Consider the following 25,344-nt stretch of genomic DNA (forward strand, 5'->3'; position numbering starts at 1 on the left):
TTGGGAACGTATTCTGGAGGATTTGTGGGTTCTTGGGGGATATCTGGTAGTATTCTCCATATCTTTGCACTCCAAAAGCCAAGGTGGATTGCTCTGTCACCTCAAAATTATTCAATCCCACTGGAAACCTCACAATCTTACCCCAAAATTGCTCAATCCCACCTCAAAATGGCTGGTTCCCACCTCAGTCCCATGCCAAAATTACTCAATTCCACAGCCTCTAGGATGAGATGGGGTTGGAAGGAGATCAGGAGAAGTGAGATCCAAATTTGAGGTTGTGGGATTAGGATTGTATGGGGCTGGGTGGGTGTGATGTATTTAGATAGTAAATAAAACTTCCAGAATTATTGATTTCTGTCCCATTCATTTTCTGTCAATTTTGGTTTGCTTTTCAGAGTGCCGCCTTCTCAGCTGATTTTGTTTGTGACCTCCTGCCCCAGACTAAAAAGCAAGATGTGTTCTATTTGCCATCTGTATGGCAGTTGTCCTGTGTTAAGTGGGCAGTTTTTCCTTATCTCTTCCAGAATCCCTCAGGGGAGACATCTGCTGATAATGGGCTATTGAATGTCACTGCATGACTGATAAGAACTATAACATCCCACTGTGAGATGCTCCGCCCAGAGGGAGGAGCCAAGCATTCCTACCTGCATCTAGTCTTGAGATTCTGGCCCACCAACACAGCTTTTTCTGGGCTGGATTTCTCAGAGGAACAGCTGCCTCTTCCTCTTCAGAAGAAGACACCCTTTTCTACAGGATCACTTCTCCAACAGAATCACACCTGACACTCCTGGAGGACTGCAGCCACAATTCCAATTGGACTGTGGCCAACACCCTGTCCAACAGAGTGTCTGGTTATTTTTTGACTCTGTCAGTGTTGTTTTCGTTTACTGCATTGTTTATTTTATCTTTTTATTTTCTTCCCTGAGAAAATACTGCTATTCCTGCTCCCATATTTTTACCTGAGAGCCCCCCTTTATTTCAAAATAATAACAATTCAGAAAGAAAGAGTCTACATTTTTCTATTTCAGGAGAGGCTCCTGCCTTCCTTAGCAGACATGTGTCATTCCAAACCAAAACATCTCCTTTCTCTCCTGCCTTCTATTGCCTGCTCTTTTTCTCTCTCAGTGTCTCCTTTGACCCAGGGCAGCTCCCACCAAAGACCCTGCCCTGATTTAATTCCCAATCCATGAGCTACGACAACCATGGGTGAAGTTATGAAGGCTGGCAGTGAAATGTCACTGTAGGATCCTGCTGCACTTGGCTTTTGGCTCTTCCATAAAAGCTTTGCCTTCAAGGGCAGGAACATCTTTTCCTGGCTGGGAACTGGAATTCCAGCCCCTGGGAGTGTGTGCCATGGATCCCAGAGGGGCATTCCCGAGGCTCCCGGGGTGCTGCTCCTGCCGTGCCTCCCAAGGAGCTGTGCAGGGCAGGGGACAAGGTGCAGCAGCTGTGTTGGTGCTGCAGTGCCACAACAGCCCCTGGTTCCAGGAGTTTCCGCACTGCCAACAGCTGTTCCTGGGTTCCATGATGCCCTGCTGTGTCCCCATGGATATTTGGTGTCATGAAGTTCTTCAGTGTCACAATGGCCACCTCGCTTCATGAGCTTCTGCAGTGTCCAAATGGCCTCCTTGGATGGGCAGTGTCACCATGGACCATTGGCTCCATGCAGCCCCGCTGGGTCACCATGGACCCCTTGGTTCCATGAGGTTCTGGGGGTGTCTCCATGGTCTCCTTGGATCCACAGTGCCACAATGGACCACTGGATCCACGTGGCCCTGCTGTGTCACCATGGCCCCTTGGTTCCATGGGACCCCAGGGTCACAATTGACTCCTTGCTTCCACGTCACCCCCTCAGTGCCAAAATGGCCCCTTTGTTCCATGGGGGACACAAAAGATTTATGGAAACATTGAGCAAATCCTGCTTAACACACCTGGGAACACCTGTTTGCATTCCAGAGGGAGGTTAAAGGTGAGGATGGCACCAGCAGCTTCCATCTGAAACAGAGATCCAGGGAAAGGACAGGGACAGAGAATTCAACTGGGAGACTCAGAGAATTCTGCTTCCAGAGATCATTTCTGGTCACACTGTTCCTTGTAGAAAGGTGACACCATTCCAGGCAGCCTGTACTGAGCAGGTGGCTCCTGAGTGGGGTTTGTTGTTTAGGAAACCTGCTCAGGCTTTTCCATTCTTTCTTTCCCAAGAGGAAAACTTCTCCTGGGCCTGTGTGCAGGCAGAACCCTGAGGAGAGCAGGTGGGACACAGTGCAATGGGCTGGGACATGGAGCTGCAGAGCTCAGGGACAAGGTTCTGCTGCAGGGCACAGGGATGTCAGTGCCAGGTGGGTGATTTCAGACATGGTGAGGCTGGGGGTGAGGAGCAGCTTGTCTGAACAGGGTCAGTTCTCTGGGGGTTCATTCTTCTACATGCCCAGACCTCCTAAGGAGACCTTCAGTATCTAGATCACCTGGGGAATGCTTCTATCAGCTCTTCTCTGAACTGGAAAATAAAAAAATACACATTTGATTGAAGAAAAAATGTCATGAGGTGCACTTGGAAATCTTCCTCCTTACAAGAACTCCAAACTGGCTCCAATCAGGTGCACAAGCCCTGGAGACTTGCAGACGATTGAATGAAGACAAAGCGCCCCTAAGGGCTTCCTTTTCTTTAATGATCCCCATGGAGGATTTGGGGTGAAGTCCAGAGCTCTCAGGCACTGAGAGAAGGGTGAAGAAGCTGCTCAAGAAGTCAGGAGCAAAACTCCAAGTCCCTTGGGCCCCACTGAGGGCAGGAACTGCCAAAGGCTCCCCAGGGACTGGTGAGAGCAGATCCTTGAGGCCAGGATTGCAGGGAGCCAAAGGCTCAGAGCAGGGAACTGCAATGCTGAGCAAGGCCTGGGCTGGCTGGGGGAAGCAGAAAGGCCAAGCCCTGAGCCCAGCCTGGCACAGCAGGGCCTGTCCCTCACGGGTGGCTCGGGGCTGTTTGTGGGGCAGGGGGATGTGAGGGGCAGCAAGGACAAATGTCACAAACCTGTGTGACCCTGCAGATCCTCATGGAACCAAGGGGCCATTGTGACACTGTGCTGCCTCATGGAATCAAGGAGACCATTGTGAACTCAGAGACCCCAAGGAACCAAGGGTCCATGGTGACCTTGTGCAGCCGCAGTGTCACAGAGGAGCCGCTGTGACACAGCGAGGGCACACGGAGCCCAGGGGCCATTGTGACACATCAGGGTTTTGTAGAACCACAAAGCCATTGTGACATTTCAAGGCCTCATGGAAGCACGGGGCCATTGTGACACTGCAGAAGCAAGGGGAACATTGTGACACTCCAGGGCCTCATGGAGCCAAGGAGACCATTGTGACACTGTGGGGTCCCACGGAACCAAGGGAACATGGAACAGGTCTGGCTGGTTGGGCTTCTTGGGGACCACTTTACCACCTTGGCATGTCGAGGGCTGCTTCTCATCTGCCCCTGAAGCCCTGGGACTCTGGGCTTTCCTTCCTATGGGAGAGAACTGTCCTTCTCCTCCAGGAGCCTATGGCCAAAACTGGGATTTCTTCTCCAAATTTCCTTATATAAAAAGATTGTTTCCAGATGAAATCTGCCAGGAGAGACAGGTCTGACTACCTTGACCACCCAAGGGTCACCTCTCATCTGCCTTTGAAACACTGGGACCGTGTGCTTTTCTTTCTTATGAGAAAAAAACCATCCATCTCCACCAGGCACCCATGGCCAAAACTGAGGATCTGCCTCCAGAATTCCCTATATCCAAGGATAGCTCCCAGACAGAAGCTGCCAGGACTGACAAGTCTGGCTGGCCTTGGCTTCCTGAGGGCTGGCATTCATGTGCCTCTGAAACACCGTGGCTCTGTTCTTTTCTTCCTAATGTAAATAATTCTTCCTCTCCAGGAACCCACAGCCAAAATTGAGATTCCACCTCCAAAATGCCCTGTGTCCAAGGATAGCCCCTAGATAAAAAGTATCAGGAGAGACAGACCTGGCTGGCTTGGCCTAAGTGTGGCCACCTCTCATCTTCTTCCAGAACACTTGGATTTTGTGTTTTTCATTTCTATAGGGAAAAACCTTCCATCCTGACCAGGCACCCGTGACCAAAACTGGGATTCCACCTCCAAAACTCTGTACATCCAAGGATTGCTCCCAAGTGAAAGCTGCCAGGACAGACAGGTCTGGCTGCCCTTGGCCTCTTGGGAGCTGCCTCTCACCTGCCTCGAAACACTGGGGCTCTGTGCCTTCCTTCAAATGGAAGCGAACCTTCTTTCTTCTCAAGGGGTCCATGGTCAAAATTGAAATTCCTCCTCCCAAATTCCATATGATAAAAGCTGCCAGGACAAACAGGTCTGGTTGGTTCAGCCTCTCAGGAGCCACCTCTCTCCTCTTCTGTTTTGAAACACAAGGTCTGTGCTTTCCGTCCTATGGAAAAGAACCATCCTTCTTATCTACACAGAAATGGCTGAAATTGGAGTTCCACCTCTAAAATTCCCTATATCCAAGGGTTTCTCCCAGCCAAAATCTGCCAGTACCATCAAGTCTGGCTGCCCCCTGCCACACTGAAGCTCGGTTCTTTCCTTCCCATGGAGATCCCTGTGACACTGTGGGCACCTCATGGAACCAAGGGGATCATTGTGGCACCACTGGAGCCCATGGAACCAAGGGGCCATGGTGACACCGCGGGGCTTCATGGACCCAGAGACCATTATGACTCTGTGGGGCCTGATGGAACCATGGAGACCATTGGGACCCTTCAGGGCCTGGTGTCACCAAGGAGGCATTGTGACACCTCAGGGCCTCCTGGAAGCGAGGGACTATTGGGACACTGTGGGACCCCATGGAAGTGAGGGAACATGGACCAGGTCTGGCTGGCTTGGCCTCCCAGGGGCCACCTGACAGGTCTGGCTGATGTTGGAATGCCAAGGGCTGCTTCTCATCAGCTCCTGCAGCACTGGGTCTCTGTGCTTTCCTTGCTATGGAAAAGAACTCTCATTCTTCTCCAGGCACACATGGCCAGAATTCAGATTTCACCTCCAAATCTCCTTTTATCCAGGGATTGCTCCCATAGGAATATTGCCATGAGAAGTCTGGCTGGCAATGGTTTCATGAGGGTGACCTCTCATCTGTCCCCAAAACACTGGGGAAGGCTCCGTGCTTTCCTTCCTATGGGAAAGAACTTTCCAGCTTCTCCAGGTGCCCATGGCTGAGATTGGGGTTCTGCCTCCAAAATTCCCTATATCCAAAGGCTGGTCCCAGAAAAATCTGCCATTACTGACAATTCTGGCTGGCCTTGGCCTAGTGAGGCTCTCACCTCCCTTCCAAACACTGGGGCTCTGGGCTTTCCTTCCTATGGAAAAGAACTGTCCTTCTTGTCCAGGTGCCTATGGCCAGAATTGGGGTTCCACCTCCAACATTGCCTGTTGTGACAGACTGGAGGAGATTGTTGGCTGGAAACATTTCATGTGTGGGGGAGGAAGGGGCAGGTCCAGCCTTGCCCTGCCCTGGAACCCCAATCCCCCCAGAGCCTCTATCCCAGCCCAGCAGTGTCTGCCAGGCCCTGGCACAGCACAGGCAATGCTCCACAGCCACCTCTGGAGCCCCAGCCCAGCTCCTGAGTGACCAAATGACCCCAAATTCCAGCTGGGGAAGGGCCCAAGAACACCAAGAGGTATTTAAGGCTGACCGCAAGGCAAGCACACATCTTGACCTGACCTCCTCTTGGAATTTTATCTGAATACCACTGGAATTCAGGAGATGGTAGCTCTCTGTGTGCTTCTCTATATATATTTTTTTTTGTCTTTCTTTCTTTCTGTCTTCTACTTCCATCCACTTGCAAATGTTGGTTAACTTAAAAATGAACAGGCTTAGAGTTTGTGAAGTGAATGGGCCAAGGTAAGGCTATGAGAAGTGTTTTTTGTTCATTGAATGTTGTATTAAACCTTTTGCCAAAGTTTCTGTGATTTCCTAAAGTTCCCAGTAATGGCTGTTTTGTTGCTTTGAGCTCCTGAGAATCTCCTGTTGGTATTTCTCCAGTGACTCCAACTCAAGAGGACACAAATAACTGTAATTCCTTTTAAATGTCTCCTTAAGAGAGTTGTTTGGGGGATGGGGGTCAGGGCTTGTGTGTCCTGCTGGGCACAGCCCAGGCAGGGCTTTCACAGCCCCATCCCACACTCCATTTCCCAGCTGGAGCCGCTGGTGCCTCTGAGTTCTGCTGCCCCAGCCCCAGGGACGCTCTCCTTGTCTGCCCATTCCCCCAGGGTCTCTGGGCAGGGATGGCCTCAGTGGGGGCTGCTGACATCCTCAGCAACTTGGAGGCTGCTGCTGAATTTTACTGCTCCAGAGGCTTCTTCAGCCTTCAGCTCCTCAGTGCAGGAATTCAGTGCCCCAGGGCTCATTTATATTCAGAACACCTTAATAAGCGAAGCCCTGGGAATAATTTGATTTAAGTTTTCAAATCTTTTGGGGTTAATTAGGTAGATTCCAGTAGTGTAGTTGAAGTGAATGTATTTTATTGACATAGGCAGCAAGAAACCATTTTTTAGGTCCTGTTTAGGTTTTTTTTCCCTATGAATACATTGATATGTGCAATCTCCAATGGACACTGAATCCAAGTGCCTCCTCATGCAGCTTGAATAGATATGAAAATCAAGACCCTTTGTGGCTGACAATCCATCAGACTCTGTCCCTGCCCCCACCCCACCATTTCCCCCATCCAAGCCCTGGCACTCAGAGCATCCTTGTGCAAATCTGAGCTCCCTCCAGCCCAGGCTGCACCTGCGGGTTTCAGCTCCTTGGCTCCAACTCCCACCTGCTTTCCTTGGAGAAGGAGCTGCCCCAGACACAGAGGGAAGTTCATTTATTGCCAGCCAACAAAGCCAAGGGAAGGCACAGCTCCATCAAATGCAAAAGCCATTGCTCTGCTGGATATTAAATCCACTTTGCACAGCAGACAGTCTCAGAGCAATGGAAAACACCTTCTGTGCCCAGCACAGATCCCAAGGTCCATCCAAACCCTCCCTGCCCCAATTCTGCCCAGATTTGCTCTTTGCACACCCGAGTCACAGGCTGAAGTCAGGAGCTCCCTCCATGCCCAGAGGGAGGAAAAGAGGGAAAGTGGATGAAGAGCTCTCCTGTGCAGAGCCAAGGTCCAAGTGCCCCTGCAGTGGGAACCACAACTCATCAGGTTTGTGTCCTTTGGGCTCAGGGACTGGTGAGACTCAGAGGCACAGAGAGGTTTCTTGCCAACAAACACAAGTTGAACATTTGAACAGTTTAAAAACAATCACAGCTCTTCCCTCAACTCTCTGTGATGTCCCAGCAGCATCTGACATGTCCCCTATCCCCAAGGGATTTCTGCACAGGAGCAGCTTTGGACAAAGACATAAAAGGTAACTCTGGGATAGATATAAATGTAAGTAAGGTGTTGATTAATGATATATGTATTTCAACTTCTGAAAGATTGGGCTACTACATAAAGCTCAAAGCATGTTTTAGACAGAGACATAAGAAAGTGAAATTCTGTGATGTAAATATTAGTAAGGTGTTGACTAATGTGATATTTATTTGAACTTTGGAAAGATTGGACAACTTCCTTAAGCTAAAAGCATGAAACCAATCAGTTGAGAGTCACTTGAGTGACCAGACAGCACCTAGAGGAGGAAATCTGGGAGCAACAGGAAGGACATTGATCCAGCTGGTCTAGTGAAGAGATTTCCTTAGACATGGCCATTTCAACAGGAGAGCTGGAAACACCTGAAGGAAGAGGGAGAAGAAATAATAAACAGAATATTGGTGACACAAGTAGAAGGCAAGGTCAGTATTTCTCCTCCTGCCTCCAAGAAATTTCTGTTCCTGGAGGGAAAATTTTGCCATTTCTTCAAAGTACTCAAGTGACCCAGATAATAAAAATGTCCTTGAATAATATGAACTGCACAAATATTAAAGCCTGTGCCCCTTTCCAGGCAGACATCAGCTGTGTGCCCATGAACAGGCAGTGCCACTTGTGCCCTGAGGTGCCGAGCTGGGATTGGGTCTCTCAGAGAGGAGCTGAGGGAGAGCAGAGCACCTTGCAAGCTGCAGGTCCCTGCCAGCCCCGCAGGGCTTCTGTGCCATCAACATCTGCTCTGCTCCAGTCTGGAACAGGGCCCAGCACGGTGCTAGGACCATCAGAGAGCTGAGGTATGTGCTGGAATTCCATGCTCTCCCCATGGCGCAGCAGCCCTGCATTTCCCTGCTCCAGCCTTGGTCTCCAGCACAGCCATGGAGGCTCTGTGGGCTCCTGAGTGTTCCTGCAGCCCCCAAGGGCAGCTGAGCTCTGCCTTTGGCACAGTCAGCCCTGGCCAGCACAGGCCATGCTCAGCAATTCCTTGTCTGTGCCCGGCCTTGCTGCCAGCCCCAGCTCAGCAGCCAGGGCTGCCAAGGGCTGGCACAGACAGAGGCTGGCGCTGACAAATGTCCTGGGCCCCCTCCCTGCTCTGTCCATGCCCCAAGGGCACACAGCAGCCTCCTCTCCCGGGCTCTTGCCTGTTTTCAATGCCTTGCCAGGTGCTGGCCCTGCCCCACAAGGCCTGGGCTGAGTCCTGCCCCTGCCCGCTCAGCCAGGCTGAGATGGACACTGATGGTTCCTGTGCCAGGCTCTCCCAGCCCAGCCCAGCTCCCTGCAAGCTCTGCCAGCTGCCCTGAGCTCTGGGCAGCACCAAGGGCCTCTCCCCAGCACAGCCCAGCCGGCTCTGGCCCCACAGCTCTGCTCAGGCCTGGCTGCTCTGGGCACTGCCCCACGGCCTCAGCCCCTGCCAAGGGCACAGCTGCAGCTCAGCCAGGACTCAGCCCCACCATGGGGGAAGGGACTTGGCCAAGGCCAAAGGAGCTCCCTGGCTGCCCTGCTCCCCTCTGGCTGAGGTGCTGAGAGCTCTGCAGCCCCTCCTGCCATCCCATCTGCCCAGGCCAGCACAAGAGCCCCGGCCTTGGGGCCCTGCAGAGCTGCTCCTGCTCCAGGCCCAGGGCCCATCCCAGAGCTGGGGCAGCCACAAAGCTGTGCCCATTTCTGCTCATTGCTGCTCTGATGGGGATGGATCCTCACCCACTTGGAGGTTGCTGATGAATTTTGCTACTCCACAGGCCTCTTCTTCCTTGAGCTCTTCTTCTTCAGGAATTCAGTGAGAAAAGCTTATAAACAGTTGTTCAAAACACCCAAACAAGACAAGCCCATGGGAATAATTCAACTCTTCAATTCTTCTGTGGTTAATTAGACAGATTTCAAAAGTTTATTCAAGATGAATCTACTTTTTTGAAAACAATGCCAAGATAATAGTTTCCTCCTGTTAAATTTTCTTTTCCTGTTGATAGATTGAGATCAGCAATGTCCAGTTGCTATTGATCCCCAGCACCTCCTAATGCAGTCTGAATAGATATGAAAATCAAGGCTTTTCACAGCTGACAATCAAAAACACTTCCTCCATACCCCCACCCCACCATTTCCCTCATCCAAGCCCTGGCACTCAGAGCAGCTGAGGAATGGAGTCACATCCAGGGGCATCCCCAGAACTGGAGACTTTGGCCCGGCCATTTACATCTCTTTATTGCTGATCTGGACAAGGGGATAGAGGGCAGCCTGGGTCAGTTCCCAGGTGACACCAAGCTGGTGGGAGTGTGGCTGTGCTGGAGGGCAGGAAGCTCTGCAGAGGGCAGCAACAAATCTTCTACACTGGAATTAGGAAGGGCAGACTTTGGCCTTTTTAGGATTCTGATTTGGGGAGTACTGAATTAGGTACTGATATTTTAAACAAAAGCTGCCCTTAAAAAGGAAGGGGTTTAGGAAGGATGAACATATTTCAAGAAAGCTGTCTTAACGGGGAAGGAGCTGCCTATCCCAGTGTGGCAAAAGATGAGCTAGTGCTGAAAATTACTGTCCTGGCTGCCCATACAGCTTTCCTGGGAACTCAGAGGAAAAAAGGAGTGGCAACACAGGAAGTGTTTTACAATGCCCTTAGGCTATGCAGAAAGACAATTAGAGAGGTGAAAGCTCAAATAGAACTTAACCTGTTGATTTCTGTAAAAAAAAAAAATAAAAAGTTTTACATAAAATTTTGTAGCAAAGGCAGGGAGAAGGAGAATCTCTATTCTTTATTGGATGCAGTGGAGAATACAACTAAAGATAAAGGGGTCACAAGCTCAGCTCCTACACAGGGAACTAAAGATAAAGTTACTAAAGAGAAGGAAAAGGCTAAACGATTTTACACCTTGTTTGTCTCAATTTTCAACAAGTACACAGGTTGTCCTCAGGACAAGTGTTCTCCTGAGCTGGCAGATGGGGACAGGGAGCAGAACAGCCCCCTGTGATCCAGGAGGAAGCAGTTGGTGATGAGCTGAAGCACTCAGATTCTCACAGGTGCATGGGATGGAATCTAGCCTAGGGGGATGAGGGAGCTGGTGGATGAGTTCCCCAAGCTGCTCCCCATCATTTACCATCAGTCCTGGCTCACCAGGGAGGTCCCAGAGGACTGGAGGTGCCAGTGTGAGCCCATCCCCAGGAAAGGGTGGAAGGAGGAGCTGGGGAGCTCCAGGCCTGTCAGGCTGAGCACGGTGCCTGGCAAGGTTATGGAACAGATCACCTTGAGTGCCACCACAGGGCACCCACAGGATGGCCGAGGGATCCGAGCCAGCCAGCGTGGATTTCAATATCTACACTGATGATCTGGATGAGGGGACTGAGTCCACCATCATCAAATTTGCAGATGACACCAAACTGGGTGTGAGTGTGGATCTGCTGGAGGGTAGGAGGGCTCTACATGGAGACCTGGACAGGCTGGATCCAACAAGGTGAGGTTTTACAAGGCCAAGTGACACTGCACTGAACCAGGAGGTCAGTGTTACTCTCTGGGGCTTCGTGAACAACAAAGACCACTATGACATGAGGGCACCTTGTATAACCAAGAGGCCATTGTGACAATGCGAGTACTTGTTGAATGAAGGAAGCAGTTTTGGGAACGGAGTGCTCCTTGGGACCAAGAGGCCATTGTGACACCGTGGAACCAAGGAGACCATTGCTGCACTGTGACACCTCCTGGAACCAAGGATCCACTGTGACACTGCAGGGCCCTGGGGGACCAAGGGGCCACTGTGACACTGCAGGGCACAAGGATCCAAGGGACTTTGTGACACCAAGGGGTCCCATGGAACCAAAGGGACATTGTGACTCTGGGAGGCCTGATGGAATCATGGAGACCATTGGGACACTCTGGGGCTTCATGGAACGCTGGTGACACCAAGCTGGCCGGGAATGTTGATCTGCTGGAGGGTAGGAGGGCTCTGCACAGGGACCAAATCCAACAATGTGAGGTTTAACAAGTCCAAGTGCCGGGTCCTGCACTTTGGCCACAACAAACCCTGCAGCGCTCCAGGCTGGGGACAAAGGGGCTGGACAGCAGCCAGGCAGAAAGGGACCTGCAGGGACTGATGGACAGCAGGCTGGACATGAGCCAGCCGTGTGCCCAGGTGGCCAAGAAGGCCAATGGCTCCTGGCCTGGATCAGGAATGGTGTGGCCAGCAGGAGCAGAGCTGCTGTGCCAGCACTGATCTGCCCCCAGCTCTGCACACAGACATTGCTGCTGCAGCTCCAGTTAAGGAAACAAAAGGGCATCTCTGCAGAAAACTTTGCTGGGAGATCCCTGAGTTCCTTTAAAGCCACCGAGAGCACAGCCCCTCGTTGAAACAGTCTGTGGGCACAGGGAAGGTGGAGGTATATAAAATGAAAAATGGCACAAACAATGGCTTTATTTTGTCGACAAGATTTAAAAAATAAAACACAGGGGAAAAATGAAAAAAAACCACAATCAAACCCAAAGCAACTATCAAAGATGATATATATTACAAATTATTTCTATTACATGGCCTGTCCCTGCTGCAGCCCCGGCACTGCCACCCCCAGGACTGTGCCCGGCCCCGAGAGCACTCAGGCCCTACAGCAACACCAGGGCCACCAGGGCAGCGGGGCAGGGCCACGGGAGCAGCACTGGCAGCACCAAGTGCTGCTGCTCCTGGGCACAGCTGCTGTGCCAGCACTGATCTGCCCCAGCTCTGCACACAGACATTGCTGCTGCAGCTCCAGAGAAGGCAACAAAAGGGCATCTCTGCAGAAAACTCTGCTGGGAGATCCTTTAGTTCCTTTAAAGACACCGAGAGCACAGCCCCTCCTTGACACAGTCTATCGGTGACAGTAAAGTTGGAAAGTAACCAAATGAGAAACGACAAAACAATGGCATTTGTTTGTGGACAATATTTAAAAATGAAAACAAAGGGAAAACAACCACAACCAAAGAAATATAAAGATGAATAATTTTACAAGCGACTTGCAGAAAAAGGTTAGGAATTACTGTTCTGAAACCATGCAGTCATCAGTCTCCACACTGCAGCCTTCAGCTCCTGGTTCCTCAGGCTGTAGATGAGGGGGTTCAGGGCTGGAGGCACCACTGAGTACAGAACTGACAGGGCCAGATCCAGGGATGGGGAGGACATCGAGGGAGGCTTGAGATTGGCAAATGCTGCAGTGTTGGCAAACAGGGAGACCACGGCCAGGTGAGGGAGGCAGGTGGAAAAGGCTTTGTGCCGTCCCTGCTCAGAGGGGATCCTCAGCACAGCCCTGAAGATCTGCACATAGGAGAAAACAATGAACACAAAACAACCAAGTGCTAAACACACACTAATAAGAAGAAGCCCAAATTTCCTGAGGTAGGATTTGGAGCAGGAGAGCTTGAGGATCTGTGGGATTTCACAGAAGAACTGGCCCAGGGCATTGCCATGGCACAGGGGCAGGGAAAATGTATTGGCTGTGTGCAGCAGAGCATTGAGAAAGGCACTGGCCCAGGCAGCTGCTGCCATGTGGGCACAAGCTCTGCTGCCCAGGAGGGTCCTGTAGTGCAGGGGTTTGCAGATGGACACGTAGCGGTCATAGCACATGATGGTCAGGAGGGAAAACTCTGCTGAGATGAAAAACATGAAGAAAAAGAGCTGAGCAGCACATCCCTTGTAGGAGATGTTCCTGGTGTCCCAGAGGGAATTGTGCATGGCTTTGGGGACAGTGGTGCAGATGGAGCCCAGGTCGCTGAGGGCCAGGTTGAGCAGGAAGAAGAACATGGGCGTGTGCAGGTGGTGGCCGCAGGCTACGGCGCTGATGATGAGGCCGTTGCCCAGGAGGGCAGCCAGGGAGATGCCCAGGAAGAGGCAGAAGTGCAGGAGCTGCAGCTGCCGCGTGTCTGCCAGTGCCAGCAGGAGGAAGTGGCTGATGGAGCTGCTGTTGGACATTTGCTGTGGCTGCACATGGGCACCTGTTCATGGAGAAAGGACAGGGACAAGTCAGGAGAGGCTGCTTGGAGCCAGACTTGGGCCATTCTCTGCAGCCTGTCCTGCTGGGACTCACCCACCCTTGTTCCTGCTCTGGGAAAACCTTCACCCAGGTCCCTGCCTGAGCTCCAGTTGTGCTGGCTGAGTGTGCCAGGAGCAGCCAGACCTGTGCGTGGGGGCTCTCGAGGAGCCATCCCTGCCCTGCTGCCCTGGGTTTGTGGCCATTTGGCAGAGGGACAAGGCTGGATATTCAGGATTTGTCAGGGGAATCACTGCAGAAAAGCTTGGTACAACCTGCACTCACACTTGTAAGGGAAATAGCAGGAGTTAGTTTTAGGAATTGTTTTCCTACCCACACACCATTCCTGGCTCTCTTAGATCAGAAATCCCCAGCATTCCTGCTGCACTCAGAGTTTGCCACTGAGAGATGTGAGAGGCAAAGGATTCCCTGTGGCTGAGGGAAGGTGAGGGGCTGGATGGGCTTGTTCCCCCAGCACTGCTCTGCTCAGCCCCCTCTGCTTCCCTGAGCATCTCCCTGGGCCTGGACATTCCCTCCTGAGAGGTGCCTTGTCCCTGCCAGCAGAGCCCATCCCACCCTGTGTGCCCTCGGCCTGGCCCTACAGAAACCTGCCTGTGTGCAGGGCCCTGGCTGGGGCAGGCTCTGTGTGCAGCTGGGCAAGGGCAGCTCAGGAGAGCCCTGCTGGGCCCTGCAGAGGTGACGCTGCTGCTGTCCAGGGCTGAGGAGTGGCTGAAGGCCCTTTGGGAGGCTCGCAGCAGAGAGACTGACCACCCAAAGTCACAGTTCTGGAGTCTCTGTAAATGTTCAAACATTCCTTTGATGATCCTGTGTGTCCCTTTCTGATCAGAATGTTCTGTGATTCTGGGATTACAATTCCTGTTCTGCGTATCTCACCCCCCTGTTATTTATAATCAGAAGAGAAAAAAACCCCCTTGCAACAGTGTTAGAACAGTAAAGTAAAACCCAGACCTTTATTGTAAGATTCCAGGTGGCCCCGCAGGAATGAGGCACACCCAGCCCCTGATTTCAACAAGGTAATAAGGTTGATTAATTAGGATATTTAACAGGAACATCTAAGAGAAGATTCAGTTGCCCCAGTTACACACCCCTGGCTCAACCCATTGGAGTAGGTCCAAGGGCTTCTTTGCCCCAGTTTTATTTATGACTGCTTACATTGTTGTGAAAAACCAAAATATTCTTCTTGTAGGCACTCTTCCTGATAATAAGACTATACAATATTTCAGGAATGTATTTAGACAGTGAGCTTATTGTTCTAAAATCTGAGAGATAGGCAGGAAACATACTAGAGTCAGTTAAGGATTACAGTAAAATAAGAACATAATAGTAGTTTAATAGAGGTAATTAATTAATAAAGTTAAGTAAGTATTATAGTTTTATAACTATATAATAGTAATTTATAGAGCTACAGATATCTGAAAAATGTATAAAAGGCAAAATACTTTTCGTCATCACCCCAAATTTCCCATCCTGCTCCAAGCAGGAAATTGAAAGCACTCTCAGGAAATCTACTGATCTTTACAGCAATCCCAAGCTTACCTTCTTTGGGAAGTGCCCTCCGGAGCTGTGCCCAGGCTGGTCTGGAGCTGGGAGCAGCCCTGCACCACCCAGCCCCTCTCAGCAGCAGCACCTGCCCTGCTCAGGGTGGCTCCTTCCCCCCACAGCTCCTGGCCAGCGCTGGGAGCAGCTCCAGGGCCGGCTGAGAGCTGTCCCTGGCAGGCAGCAGAGTCCCTGGCCCAGCACAGCGCCCTGGGCTGCAGGACCCTGCTCTGCAGGACAGCCCTGGGCACCCCTGGCTGCTCTGCACAGGAGATGAGCAGAGAATGCACTCACAGGGTCTGTGGGCATTGGGATGTTCCAGCTTTAGGAGATCACTGCAGGAGCTGCAGCTGCATTGTCCTGCAGCCAGAGGTTCCTGTGCCAAGGGCTGGCAGTGATTCTGCCCCAGGCACTTCTCAGCCCCTTCCCAGCCCTGACTGATTGAAGCTCTCTGTGCCTCTGTGCTGTGCCCGGGCTGGCTGCAGGCAGTGCCCCAGCCCTGCTGGGCTGGGAGAAGAGCTGCTCAGCAAGAGAAATGTGCTTTTGAAGCTCTGCTTGGTTACCAGTGTTATAAATGAAAATTTGTCCAGCCAAATTAATATGAAAAATAAAATATTTATTTTACAATCAAATTTTATCTAGCCAGCCACAAGGAAAGAACAGAGCCGAGCCCGGGGTCGGCCCTGGGTGTGCAACAAAGAGGTCAGCCTCAGCAGAGGTTTTCCTCTCTGCCCACACACCTCCATCCTGGTACAAGCAGTTTTTATAGGGAAAATTCTGCCTGAGGCCAAGATTTCAGCAATCAGTCTTTTCTTCTATTCAGAGTCCATATGTTAATAAGATTTTCTTTTTTGGTGATGAGGGAGAACAAATCACTGTCTGGAGTTTGTTGAATCCTTTGATGAAATTTACGGGAACGGGAACGCTGTATTCACATGTATCTGCCTCAGGATTTCCATGATATCCATCTCGGGTCGTTCACGCTAACGATCAGCACCTGGGGTTTCTGTATCTCCCCAGACATGGCCCATCTCCTGGCGAGCTGTACCTTCTTACTTGTAAATCAGTTTCCAATCTACACCCGGTCTCACCTGCGCCTGTGAGGGGGGAAATCCTAATACAAACATGTGTACTCTAGCAAATATTCAATATCACATATATCATATTAGAAATGGCGCAAATTATATCTACTACACATAACACCAGGATCACCCTCTGTGCCAGGAGCCCGGCCCAGCTCAGCAGCACAGACACAGCACAAGGACTTTAATGACCCTCTGGGGCTTTGTGCTCAGGCCCTGAACATCAGGCCCTGAGAGGGAGCTGCAGAAACCTCTCCAGAACTCCAAGTCAGAATCCAACTCCAAAGTTTCTTGGACTTTTAATGGGTCCCACTGAGGGACACGACTGAGAAAGTGTCCCCAGGCCCCAGGCAGAGCAGAGAACTGGAGGCACTGATGACAGGTGGGGACAAAGAGAAGCCAAGTCTTGGTGCCCTGGGGCACAGCAGGGTCTGTGCCACCCAGGGCTGTGAGGAGATACCTTGTCCTGAGGCCCTGGGGCCTCCTGGCACAGCCCCAGCCAGGCTGGGCACTGTCACCCCCTGGTCCTGCCCTCAGCATCCCTCCCTAGCCCACATCCCAGTGGCCTCAGGGATCTGCTGGAAGGAGTCCCTGGGGAGCCTTGGCCAGGAATGGCCCTGGAGGTTCCTTCATGCTCCCAGGGACTGCAGGTTTTTCAAAGGACTTTGGCTTTGGCTTTTGCCTTGGAGTCTCTGAGAGGTTTGTGCAATCCTGGCCTCCAATTATCTGCTGTAATTAGTCCCTGGAGAGGCTTTGTCAGTGACAACACTCAGTGGGGCTCATTAATGCTTCAAGGTACTTCAGTTATTTTAAGGTACTTGGTGTTTCCCTTTTGATCCAGACTCTGTGTGAGGTTTGTGCAATCATGGCCCCAATTATCTGCCTTAACGAGTCCCTTGAGAGCTTTGTACTGACACCCAGTGGGGCTCATTAATGCTTTGAGATCCTCAAGGTTCTTAAAGTACTTTGGATTGTCCATTCCACACTGAGTCTCTGAGAGGTTTTTCTGCCATCCTGGCCTCCATTTCTCTCCTCCAAGTAGTCCATGAGGAGCCTGTGTTGGAGATGGACAACAGTGGGTCCCATTAATGGCTGAAGATACTTTGGGTGTTTCCTCTGACTTTGACTCCTGGAAAGGTTTGTGCAATCTCCTCTCAGGCCCTGAGGTTCCCGGGCTCAGTTGCAAATGCACCACGAGGCTCATTAAGATCAAGGAAGTCCTGAAAAACCATGGCTTTGCCTTGATTTCCCTCTTGTCTACTGCAGTTTATCAGGAAGTTTCTGTAGTGGTTTTGGTTCATCATTTTGAGGTTTTTTGACCAATGCATCAATTAATGTGGTGTGTTCAGTGTTGGTTAATTACCAGTGCACACACTAGAATATACTTACTCATTTCCTGCTATGAGGTAGGATTAGGAGAAAGACAAAGTAGGCTCAAAATTTTAAAAGGGTATAAAGAAAAATTTACTAACAGTAATTAAAGAAAGAGTAATAAGGATCAGAACAAAACTTTCGGAACCTTCCTTTTTCCATACAACCTGACTATGTAAAGAAACAAAAACTACAATTTTCAGTCAGTTTAACACCTCTAGAATAGTCTTTCTTCACTTCAGTTATAGAGAGAAGTTCCCCTTGTTCATGTTATGGAGACTTCTCCACAAGAAAACAGTTATCTCATGGTTTTTCATTTCCACAAATAGCAGCCACTCGGAGAGTTCTGTAATTGTGAAGTCACTCCCATTTTTTTCACAGCCTTTCCCACAGCTGTGTTTAGGGGACATGTCAGTTTATGGGGTATCAGTTTCAAGATGAGTTAAGAGCAAAGGTTCTCTTCATCTATTTCTGAAATCATCTTCATCTCTGGGAACAGAGGTCTTCTCTCCCTGAGGGCACAGGGTCTCATCACTTTGCTCTGTTTCTCTGTTCAAACTTCTCATGGGATCACAGCTACTTCAACATTTCCTCACTTAAGCATGGAGGCCTTTGCTGAACAACGCATATCCCCATACTTTTCAATGCATTATAGGGAAAAAGAGAGTCTGATGTATCCATGACATCCTTCTCCATAGCTTTAGCAGAGGATTTCAGCCCCAAGATCAAGGCATCTCCTCATCCCTCCCATCTGGGACTCAACTTCCTCTTCACTGACCTCGGTATCTTTATGTTGCTCCTCTGTGTGCCTGCCCTGTGTCATTTTCTCTCACTGGAGGGAGGATGGCAGCACTGGCAGAGTCAATATCTTCCCTGGGGCCTGCAGACAGTTACACAACCCTGGCCAGGCTTGGTGGCCAATTCTAATTTTAGCCATGGTTCCTGGACATGAAGACCAGTTCTTTTACATAGGAATGAAGGAACAGAGCACCACTGTTTTAGGGGCAGATGAGAGGTGACCACCAGATGCAAAGGCCAGCCAGAGCTGCCAGATTTTGTTTGAAGAGATACCCTCAGAAATAGGAAATTTCTTAGGGAGGGTAACAATTTTGGCAATGGACATCTGAAATAACAGACGTGTTTTTTCCATACAGAGGAGTGTTCCAGAAGCTGATGAAAGGCAGCCCTTGACATCCAAAAATCAGCCAGACCTGCCAGGTGGCCCCTGGCAGGCCAAGCCAGCCAGACCTGTTCCATGTTCCCTCACTTCCATGGGGCCCCACAGTGTCCCAATGGTCCCTTGCTTCCAGGAGGCCCTGAGGTGTCACAATGCCCCCTTGGTGACACCAGGCCCTGCAGGGTCGGAATGGTCTCCATGGTTCCATCAGGCCCCACAGAGCCATAATGGTCTCTGGGTCCATGAAGCCCCGTGGTGTCACCATGGCCCCTTGGTTCCATGGGCTCCAGTGGTGCCCCAATGATCCCCTTGGCTCCATGAGGTGCCCACAGTGTCACAGTGATCTCCATGGAAGGAAAGAACCGAGCCCCAGTGTGGCAGGGGCAGCCACCAGAGGCCAAAGCCAGCCAGAGTTGACGGTACTGGCAGATTTTGGTTAGGAGCAACACTTGGATAATTTCAGCCATTTCTGCGTAGATAAGAAAGACAGGTTTGTTCCATAGGAAGGAAAGCACAGAGCCCCAGTGTTTCAAAGGCAGAAGAAGAAAGAGGTGGCTCCTGGGAGGCTCAGCCAAGCAGACTTGTTCTTCCTGGCAGCTTTTGTCATGCAGGAATCCTTGGATATATGGAATTTAGGAGGAGGAATCTCCATTTTGAACACAGACACCTTGAGAAGAAGGACAATTCTTTTCATTGGAAGGAAAGCACCAAGCCCCAGTGTTTCAAAAGCACATGAGAGGCAGCCTCCAAGAGGCCAAGGGCAGCCAGACCTGTCTGTCCTGGCAGCTTTCACTTGGGAGCAAACCTTGGATGTAGAGTCTTGGAGGAGGAATCCCAGTTTTGGCCATGGCCCATGGAGGACAAGGAGAGTTCTCTCCCATAGGAAGGAATGCCCAGAGCCCCAGGGCTTCAGGGCAGATGAGAAGCAGCCCTCGACATGCCAAGGTGGTCAGGTGGTCCCCAGGAGGCCCAGCCAGCCAGACCTGTTCCATGTTCCCTTGGTTTGGTGGTGATGCCCTGAGAGTCTGGCTAGAACAGAGCTAGACAGTGTTAAAGGAATAAAGCAGGTATTTATTAAAAGGCCTTCAAGGGATACACCATGGGCAGTACAAGAGCCTGGCCCTGGCTCCATCCTAGATGGAGTCCAGGTCATGAGTTTTCACTGGGACAAACAGGGGGATTTGGTCTGGCAGGATGTGTAAAACAATATCCTGTAATATCTACTTGTTCTCAAAAAGAGCTCTTGGCTGCAGGGACACATTCCCATCGTTCCTGCCCAGGTTTCAGGATTCAAACACTACTGTCCTTCCCAGGAGCTGTTCCTTCAGCTGCCTCGGGAGGGCCTTTTGGCCTTTGGAGCCACACTCTGGCTCCAATATTAGCACTGCTGGATCCAAACCCTTTATCTCAACCAACAGCAGTGATTTGAGGTGGATCTCATTTTTTCCCAATTGTTTTAAACACTGACAATATCAATAATTGTGCTACCCTGTCATGGGGTTGAATAATCCAATCTTGTTCACTATTGTTTAACCAAATTACTTCAATTTCTCCTTGATTATCTGCATCAGTTCCTCCTCCCATGACATGAGCACTTTGCAAGGCCAAGCTCCACGAGCAGTTATCAAACCAAAGTGTCCTGGAGGAATCTGGATTCCTGTTCCTGTATTGTTAACTCTCATACTCTCATTTGCTTCTGATTTATCCTAACTAATTCCAGTGGATGAAGGTCCAGCCCTGCAGCCTCTGGGCTGGCCCTGCCAGGGCCATCACACCCAGAACAATTTCCCAGGCAGTCCCAGTCTCACTGTCCAGGGCTGTATTTGCACATTGGGAGCAGCTGTGCACAGCCAGGGGGTTTCCATTTCCCCAGGGGCCATTGTTAAGGGCATGGAGCACATCTGGGAGATGGGTTCTCCATGGGGACAGGGTCCCAGCACTCATTCTTTCAACTGCTCTTTTAACAACCCCTTCTCCTCATCCTCCTCATCCTCCTCCTGATCCTCATCCTCCTCCTCGTCCTCCTCCTCCTCCTCATCTTCCTACTCGTCCTCCTCCTACTCGTCCTCGTCATTGTCCTTTTCCTCCTGCTCCGCCTCCTCGTCCACGTCCTCCTCCTCATCCTCCTTTTCCTCTTTGTCCTCCTCCTCCTCCTCCTCCTTGTCATCTTCCTTGTTGTCCTCGTCCTCCTACTCCTCCTCATTCTCCTCTTCCTCCTCCTCCCCCTCCTCCTCCTCGTCCTCGTCTTCATCCTCCTCCACCTCCTCCTGCACCACCTCGTCCTCATCTTCTTCCTCCTCCTCATCCTCATTCCTGTCCTCCTCCTCCTCATCCTCTTCCTTCTCCTCTGCGTCCTCCTCCTCCTCTTCCTCGTCTTCGTTTCCTCCTCATCCTCCTCCTCACTCTTATCCTCTTCAACCTCGTCCTTGTCCTCTTTCTCCTCCTCCTTCTTGTCATCGTCCTCATCCTCCTCCTCCTCCTCCTCCTTCTCCTTACCCTACTCCTCCTCCTCATCCTCCGCCTCCTCCACGGGCCCCCAGCTGGGTAATAATTAGCATTGACCCCATGATTCACAGAAGGCTGATCAACCTCTTTATTATATTATATATCATTATTAACAAACCCATTGCTTTTATATACAGTTATAATACACTTGGACCTAATTGGTCCACCAATCTAAACACCACCACCATTGGCTAATTAAAAAACCACACTTTGGTAAACAAATCTCCATAACACATTCCACATGTTCACAACAGCAGGTGCAGCAAGTGAAGATAAGAATTGTTTCTCATTCTTTTCTCTGATCTTCTCACAGCCTGCCCCCAGGACAATGCCTGGGAAAGTTGTTTCTCTCTGTGGCCAGAGAGCTTCTGCCACGGGTTTATGTCCTAAACAGAGACAGAGGAGTCCTTTTACTTTATTCAAATAAAGGGACAGGCCATAGAGCATTCCCTTGAGGTCTTTCCAATTTTTAGAGGACGCAGCCTCTTTTTTATCCTAATTTCCCTTCTGTCTTTCCACACTGGATGAGGTACTTAAGCGGTACAGACTTCCTGCTATGCCTGATACCAAAGATTCCCCTCTAATGTATGACCCTCACTTTTAGATTTTAATTTCATGGAATCTATGGTTTTTTCCCATTGTTTCTTTCATCTTTCAATATCCAATTTTATTTATCAGCAAACCTACAGTTCGTTTGTTGTCTGAGATTGAGAGGCCAGATGTTTTCTATTGTCATCTGTGTAGCAGTTGCCTCTGGGCAGTTTTCCTTATCTCCTGTTAATGGGCCCATCAATGTCTCCCCACATGACTCAGAGATAATTCCCTCCAGAGCCATTTCTATTTAACAGGTGATCAAGTGTTGCAGCATTTCTGAGACAGAGCTCATGATTTATGTTTGGAATGAGATTTGAGCTATTCCAGTCTGGGCCTCAGATTTGGGCCTTGTGAGGCCTTCCAGCCTCTGACACAGTTAGAAATTAAGAGTTTGTGGCGCAGTTAGAAATTGTATTAAGGTGTGATGGGGAGCACTGGGCTGTCTGGGTGTGAAGTAGTATAGGTTTATAGTGTAAGGTTTCGGCCACCTTAAGACAAAGATAAACAATGTTAGCTTGCCAATCAGAGTTCCTTTGTAAATTGTAAACTATGTAGAAGTGTATAAAAACTGCCATCTTCTCTCGAATAAACGGAGAACGTTGCATTAATAATATTGGTTGGATGTGCGTTCTGTCCGGCCAGCTTTTCCTTTTTATGATGTCCCTGGCTTTTATCAAGGACCCACCCTGTTACTCAGAATGACATCAGCCCATGGTGAGATGCTCCACCCAGGGGGGAAGAGCTAAACGTTCCCACCTAGATATATCCTGGGATTTCTAGACAGAGAGGCAGCCTTCCCACAGGTTTCCAAGAGGACACAGCTGGGGTTTTCCACTGGACCGACTACACCTTTTCTACAGGACCACTGCTCCAACACACACCAGCTTTGGCTGCCCTCTGGCAGAGAAGCCCTTTTGGGGCACAGGTTTCTGGGGCAGCAGACGGGCACCGGTGCTGCCAGGGCTCGGGGGAACTCTGCTTCGGCGGGGACTGTGCCTCAGCGGCTGATGTCAGCGCTCCCCGGGCCCCAGGCTCAGAGCAGCATTCCTGCCCTGGCCCACACGTTCCTGGTCTGTGTCACACGGCCGTGCTTAGGATGGCCACCACATGGGATGTGTCCCGAGGAGGCCGTGCCAGCTTCTGTGGAGGGCCCCGTGCCCTTCCTGCCACAGCTGCGTCGGCAGGTGCGGGGGCTCCTGCTGCTCTGAGCCCGCAGAGCAGGGCAGCGTTTGCTGATGGTCTGAGCCGTTCCTAAAGATCCTGTTGGGCTGTCTGACACACCTGGGGCAAGGCATTCCTTACAACCTGGGCCACTCTGGGGGGGGCTGGGAGTGGCCCCAGGGCAGGTGGCAGTGCGTGCAAGGGCCCTTTGTGACACGGTGCAGCATGGTCACCGTGGAATGGAACGGGACAGGGTATCCAAGGGCCCTTTGTGACATGCTGTGGCATAGGTGTTGGCAGTGCCGAGGCCACGCCACAGTGCTCGGTGCACATGACAGAACAGGATGGGACAGAGCCCTCGCACAGCGCACATGTTCCTTGCTGACCCGGAGCTTTCCCGAGGTATTACTCCTGCAGGTGACCTCGTGGCCAGACCAGAGCATTTGGTGACCTCTGGCCTTCCCGAGGCATCTCTTCTGCAGCTGCCCTCGAGGGCAGATTGTGGCATTTGCTTTGCACAGTCCTTGACAGGAGACTCCTGTCCTTGTGGCTGGAGCCCCCAAGACCAGAGTGCAGGACTTGCTGTCCTGTAGCCTTGCCCAGACTTCACTCTTGCAGGTGCCCTCAAGGCACAACTGCAAGACTTGCTGACTCGGACCTTTTCCTTTTCACCTTCTGCAAGTAGCCATGAATCCAGGCAGTGACGTAGAGCACAGACCTGCGAGTGTGCCCGAGCTGGCCTGGGGGAAGGAGGAGAAAGAAGGCCCTGGAGCTGCCCGTGCACAGTAGCCTGAAGAGATGGAGCAGTTCCAGCCACCACAGAAGGGTGAGTGGCAGAGCTGGGCCACAGGGCTGGTGCCTGCAGCCAGCTTGGCCCCATCCCATCCCATCCCATCCCATCCCATCCCATCCCATCCCATCCCATCCCATCCCATCCCATCCCATCCCATCCCATCCCATCCCATCCCATCCCATCCCATCCCATCCCATCCCATCCCATCCCATCCCATCCCATCCCATCCCATCCCATCCCATCCCATCCCATCCCATCCCATCCCATCCCATCCCCTGGGGCCATGCCCATGGACAGGATGGAATAGGGGCCGGGCAGACACCCCACAGCCGTGCTCCATGCCCTGGGGCAGCGCGGGGCTGTCCCTGCCTGGGCAGCGCAGGGCTGGGCTGTGTTCTCCGGCCTTTCCCGCAGCCCCTCAGCTCGGGCTGCGCTCGCTCTTTGCCAGGTGCAGCCGTGCAGCGCACACGAGAGCAGGAACGCACCCGTGGCCGCTTCCGCAGAACAGCGCAGGTACCTGCAGCCATCCCCACCTGGGCTGGGCCTGCTGGCACTGCTCAGCCCAGCACTGTGCTCGGAGCACTCCATGCAACATCCCGGGCTTCTTGCCCTTCTGCTACAGATGGTTTGCAAAGTCATGAAGAGGATTCGGGAGGAAGAGAGCAGCATCATGGGCGCTGTGGTCAGAGCGTACTCTCCCATCTTCAAAACCAAGACCAGTGCTGCCCTGCTGGATATGCTTGTGGAGGAGGGTCCTTCCAGCCCAAAGCAAGTGAGCAGCCTGTGGCCAGGGTTTGATCCTCCCAGGAATTGCTTGGCCTCCCAAGCCATACCTGCTGCTCCCTGGAAGCCTTTGAGGCCATGGCAGTGGTGGCAAGGGAAGCACTTCTCTGGGGCAGCTGGGCACATTCCTTCCTCTGGCAGCCTTCCAAGTCTCCCCTGCCTTCTCCAGCTGCCTGCCATGGTGAGGTACATCCTCGTGGCCAATGAGTTTCCTGAGTACAATCTGTACAGGCCCCTTCTGGATCTGACAGAGGCACAGCCCTCTGATGTGGTGATGGCTCTCCTGCGTGTGGCCCCAGTGTGTGACAGGTACGGGGCCCACGTGTCCACAAGGCTCAGCAGCCCTTCACCCTGTACAGCCTGTCCCAGGTGTCTGACAAACAGAGAATTCCAGGGCCCTCTGGCTGCTCCCTTTCCCAGCCCTGGCCCCTGCCAGCCCCCCAGCGTGCTGCCATGCTTCCCCCCTGCCCCTCAGGGGCCAGTCCCCACAGGGCTGGGCTGCCTGCGTGCTGCCAGTGACGGGCAGTGGGCAGAGGCAGGGCTGGCAGAGCAGCTCAGCTCCCCGCTGCCACCCAGGCCACGCTGCTGTGTCCCAGACTCCTCTGAGACAGAGCTCTGACCCCACAGAGCTGCTTTGGCCATGTGGAAGAGCATCATGTGCTTGCCCAGGACTGCAGAGCCGGCCATGCTCGAACTCCTCGATGCGCTGGGGAGCTGGCCAGAGCACAGCACGTGCACCTCCGATGGGGACCACACGGCTGTCCTTGCCCTGGCTGTGAGTTTCTGTCTTTGCTGGCCCCAAGGCCACCCCTCCAGCAGCTCTCCATCCTCCCTCCCCCACGGCATCTCCCTTCCTCAGGCGCTGGGCTGAAACCTGGCCTTGGGGCAGCTTCAGGGCCACCAGGCCCGGTGCTCCCCCTGCGTCTCTCCGGGCCTCTCCCTCCCATGCTT

General features: G+C 51.8%; 3 protein-coding genes across 3 annotated transcripts in view; 1 reads left to right on the forward strand and 2 right to left on the reverse strand.

The window, feature by feature from the left end:
• Positions 1 to 25,344, reverse strand: part of LOC140680256 (uncharacterized) — a 1,118,524-nt gene that overhangs the window by 996,385 nt on the left and 96,795 nt on the right. The gene's annotated exons all lie outside the window — the stretch shown is intronic.
• LOC140680875 (uncharacterized) overlaps positions 1 to 25,344 on the forward strand; it is a 490,116-nt gene that overhangs the window by 419,919 nt on the left and 44,853 nt on the right. The gene's annotated exons all lie outside the window — the stretch shown is intronic.
• LOC140680948 (olfactory receptor 14I1-like) lies at positions 12,374 to 13,312 on the reverse strand. The gene has a single exon (XM_072919838.1). The coding sequence runs from the start codon at positions 13,310 to 13,312 to the stop codon at positions 12,374 to 12,376; it is 939 nt and encodes a 312-aa protein (XP_072775939.1).

The sequence above is a fragment of the Taeniopygia guttata genome, chromosome 30 (assembly GCF_048771995.1).
Source record: "Taeniopygia guttata chromosome 30, bTaeGut7.mat, whole genome shotgun sequence".
In the NCBI taxonomy this organism is placed as follows: Eukaryota; Metazoa; Chordata; class Aves; order Passeriformes; family Estrildidae; genus Taeniopygia; species Taeniopygia guttata.

Excerpts from the sequence above, each read along its gene's own strand:
- LOC140680948 (XM_072919838.1), bottom strand. The coding sequence starts at position 13,312 with ATGTCCAACAGCAGCTCCATCAGCCACTTCCTCCTGCTGGCACTGGCA.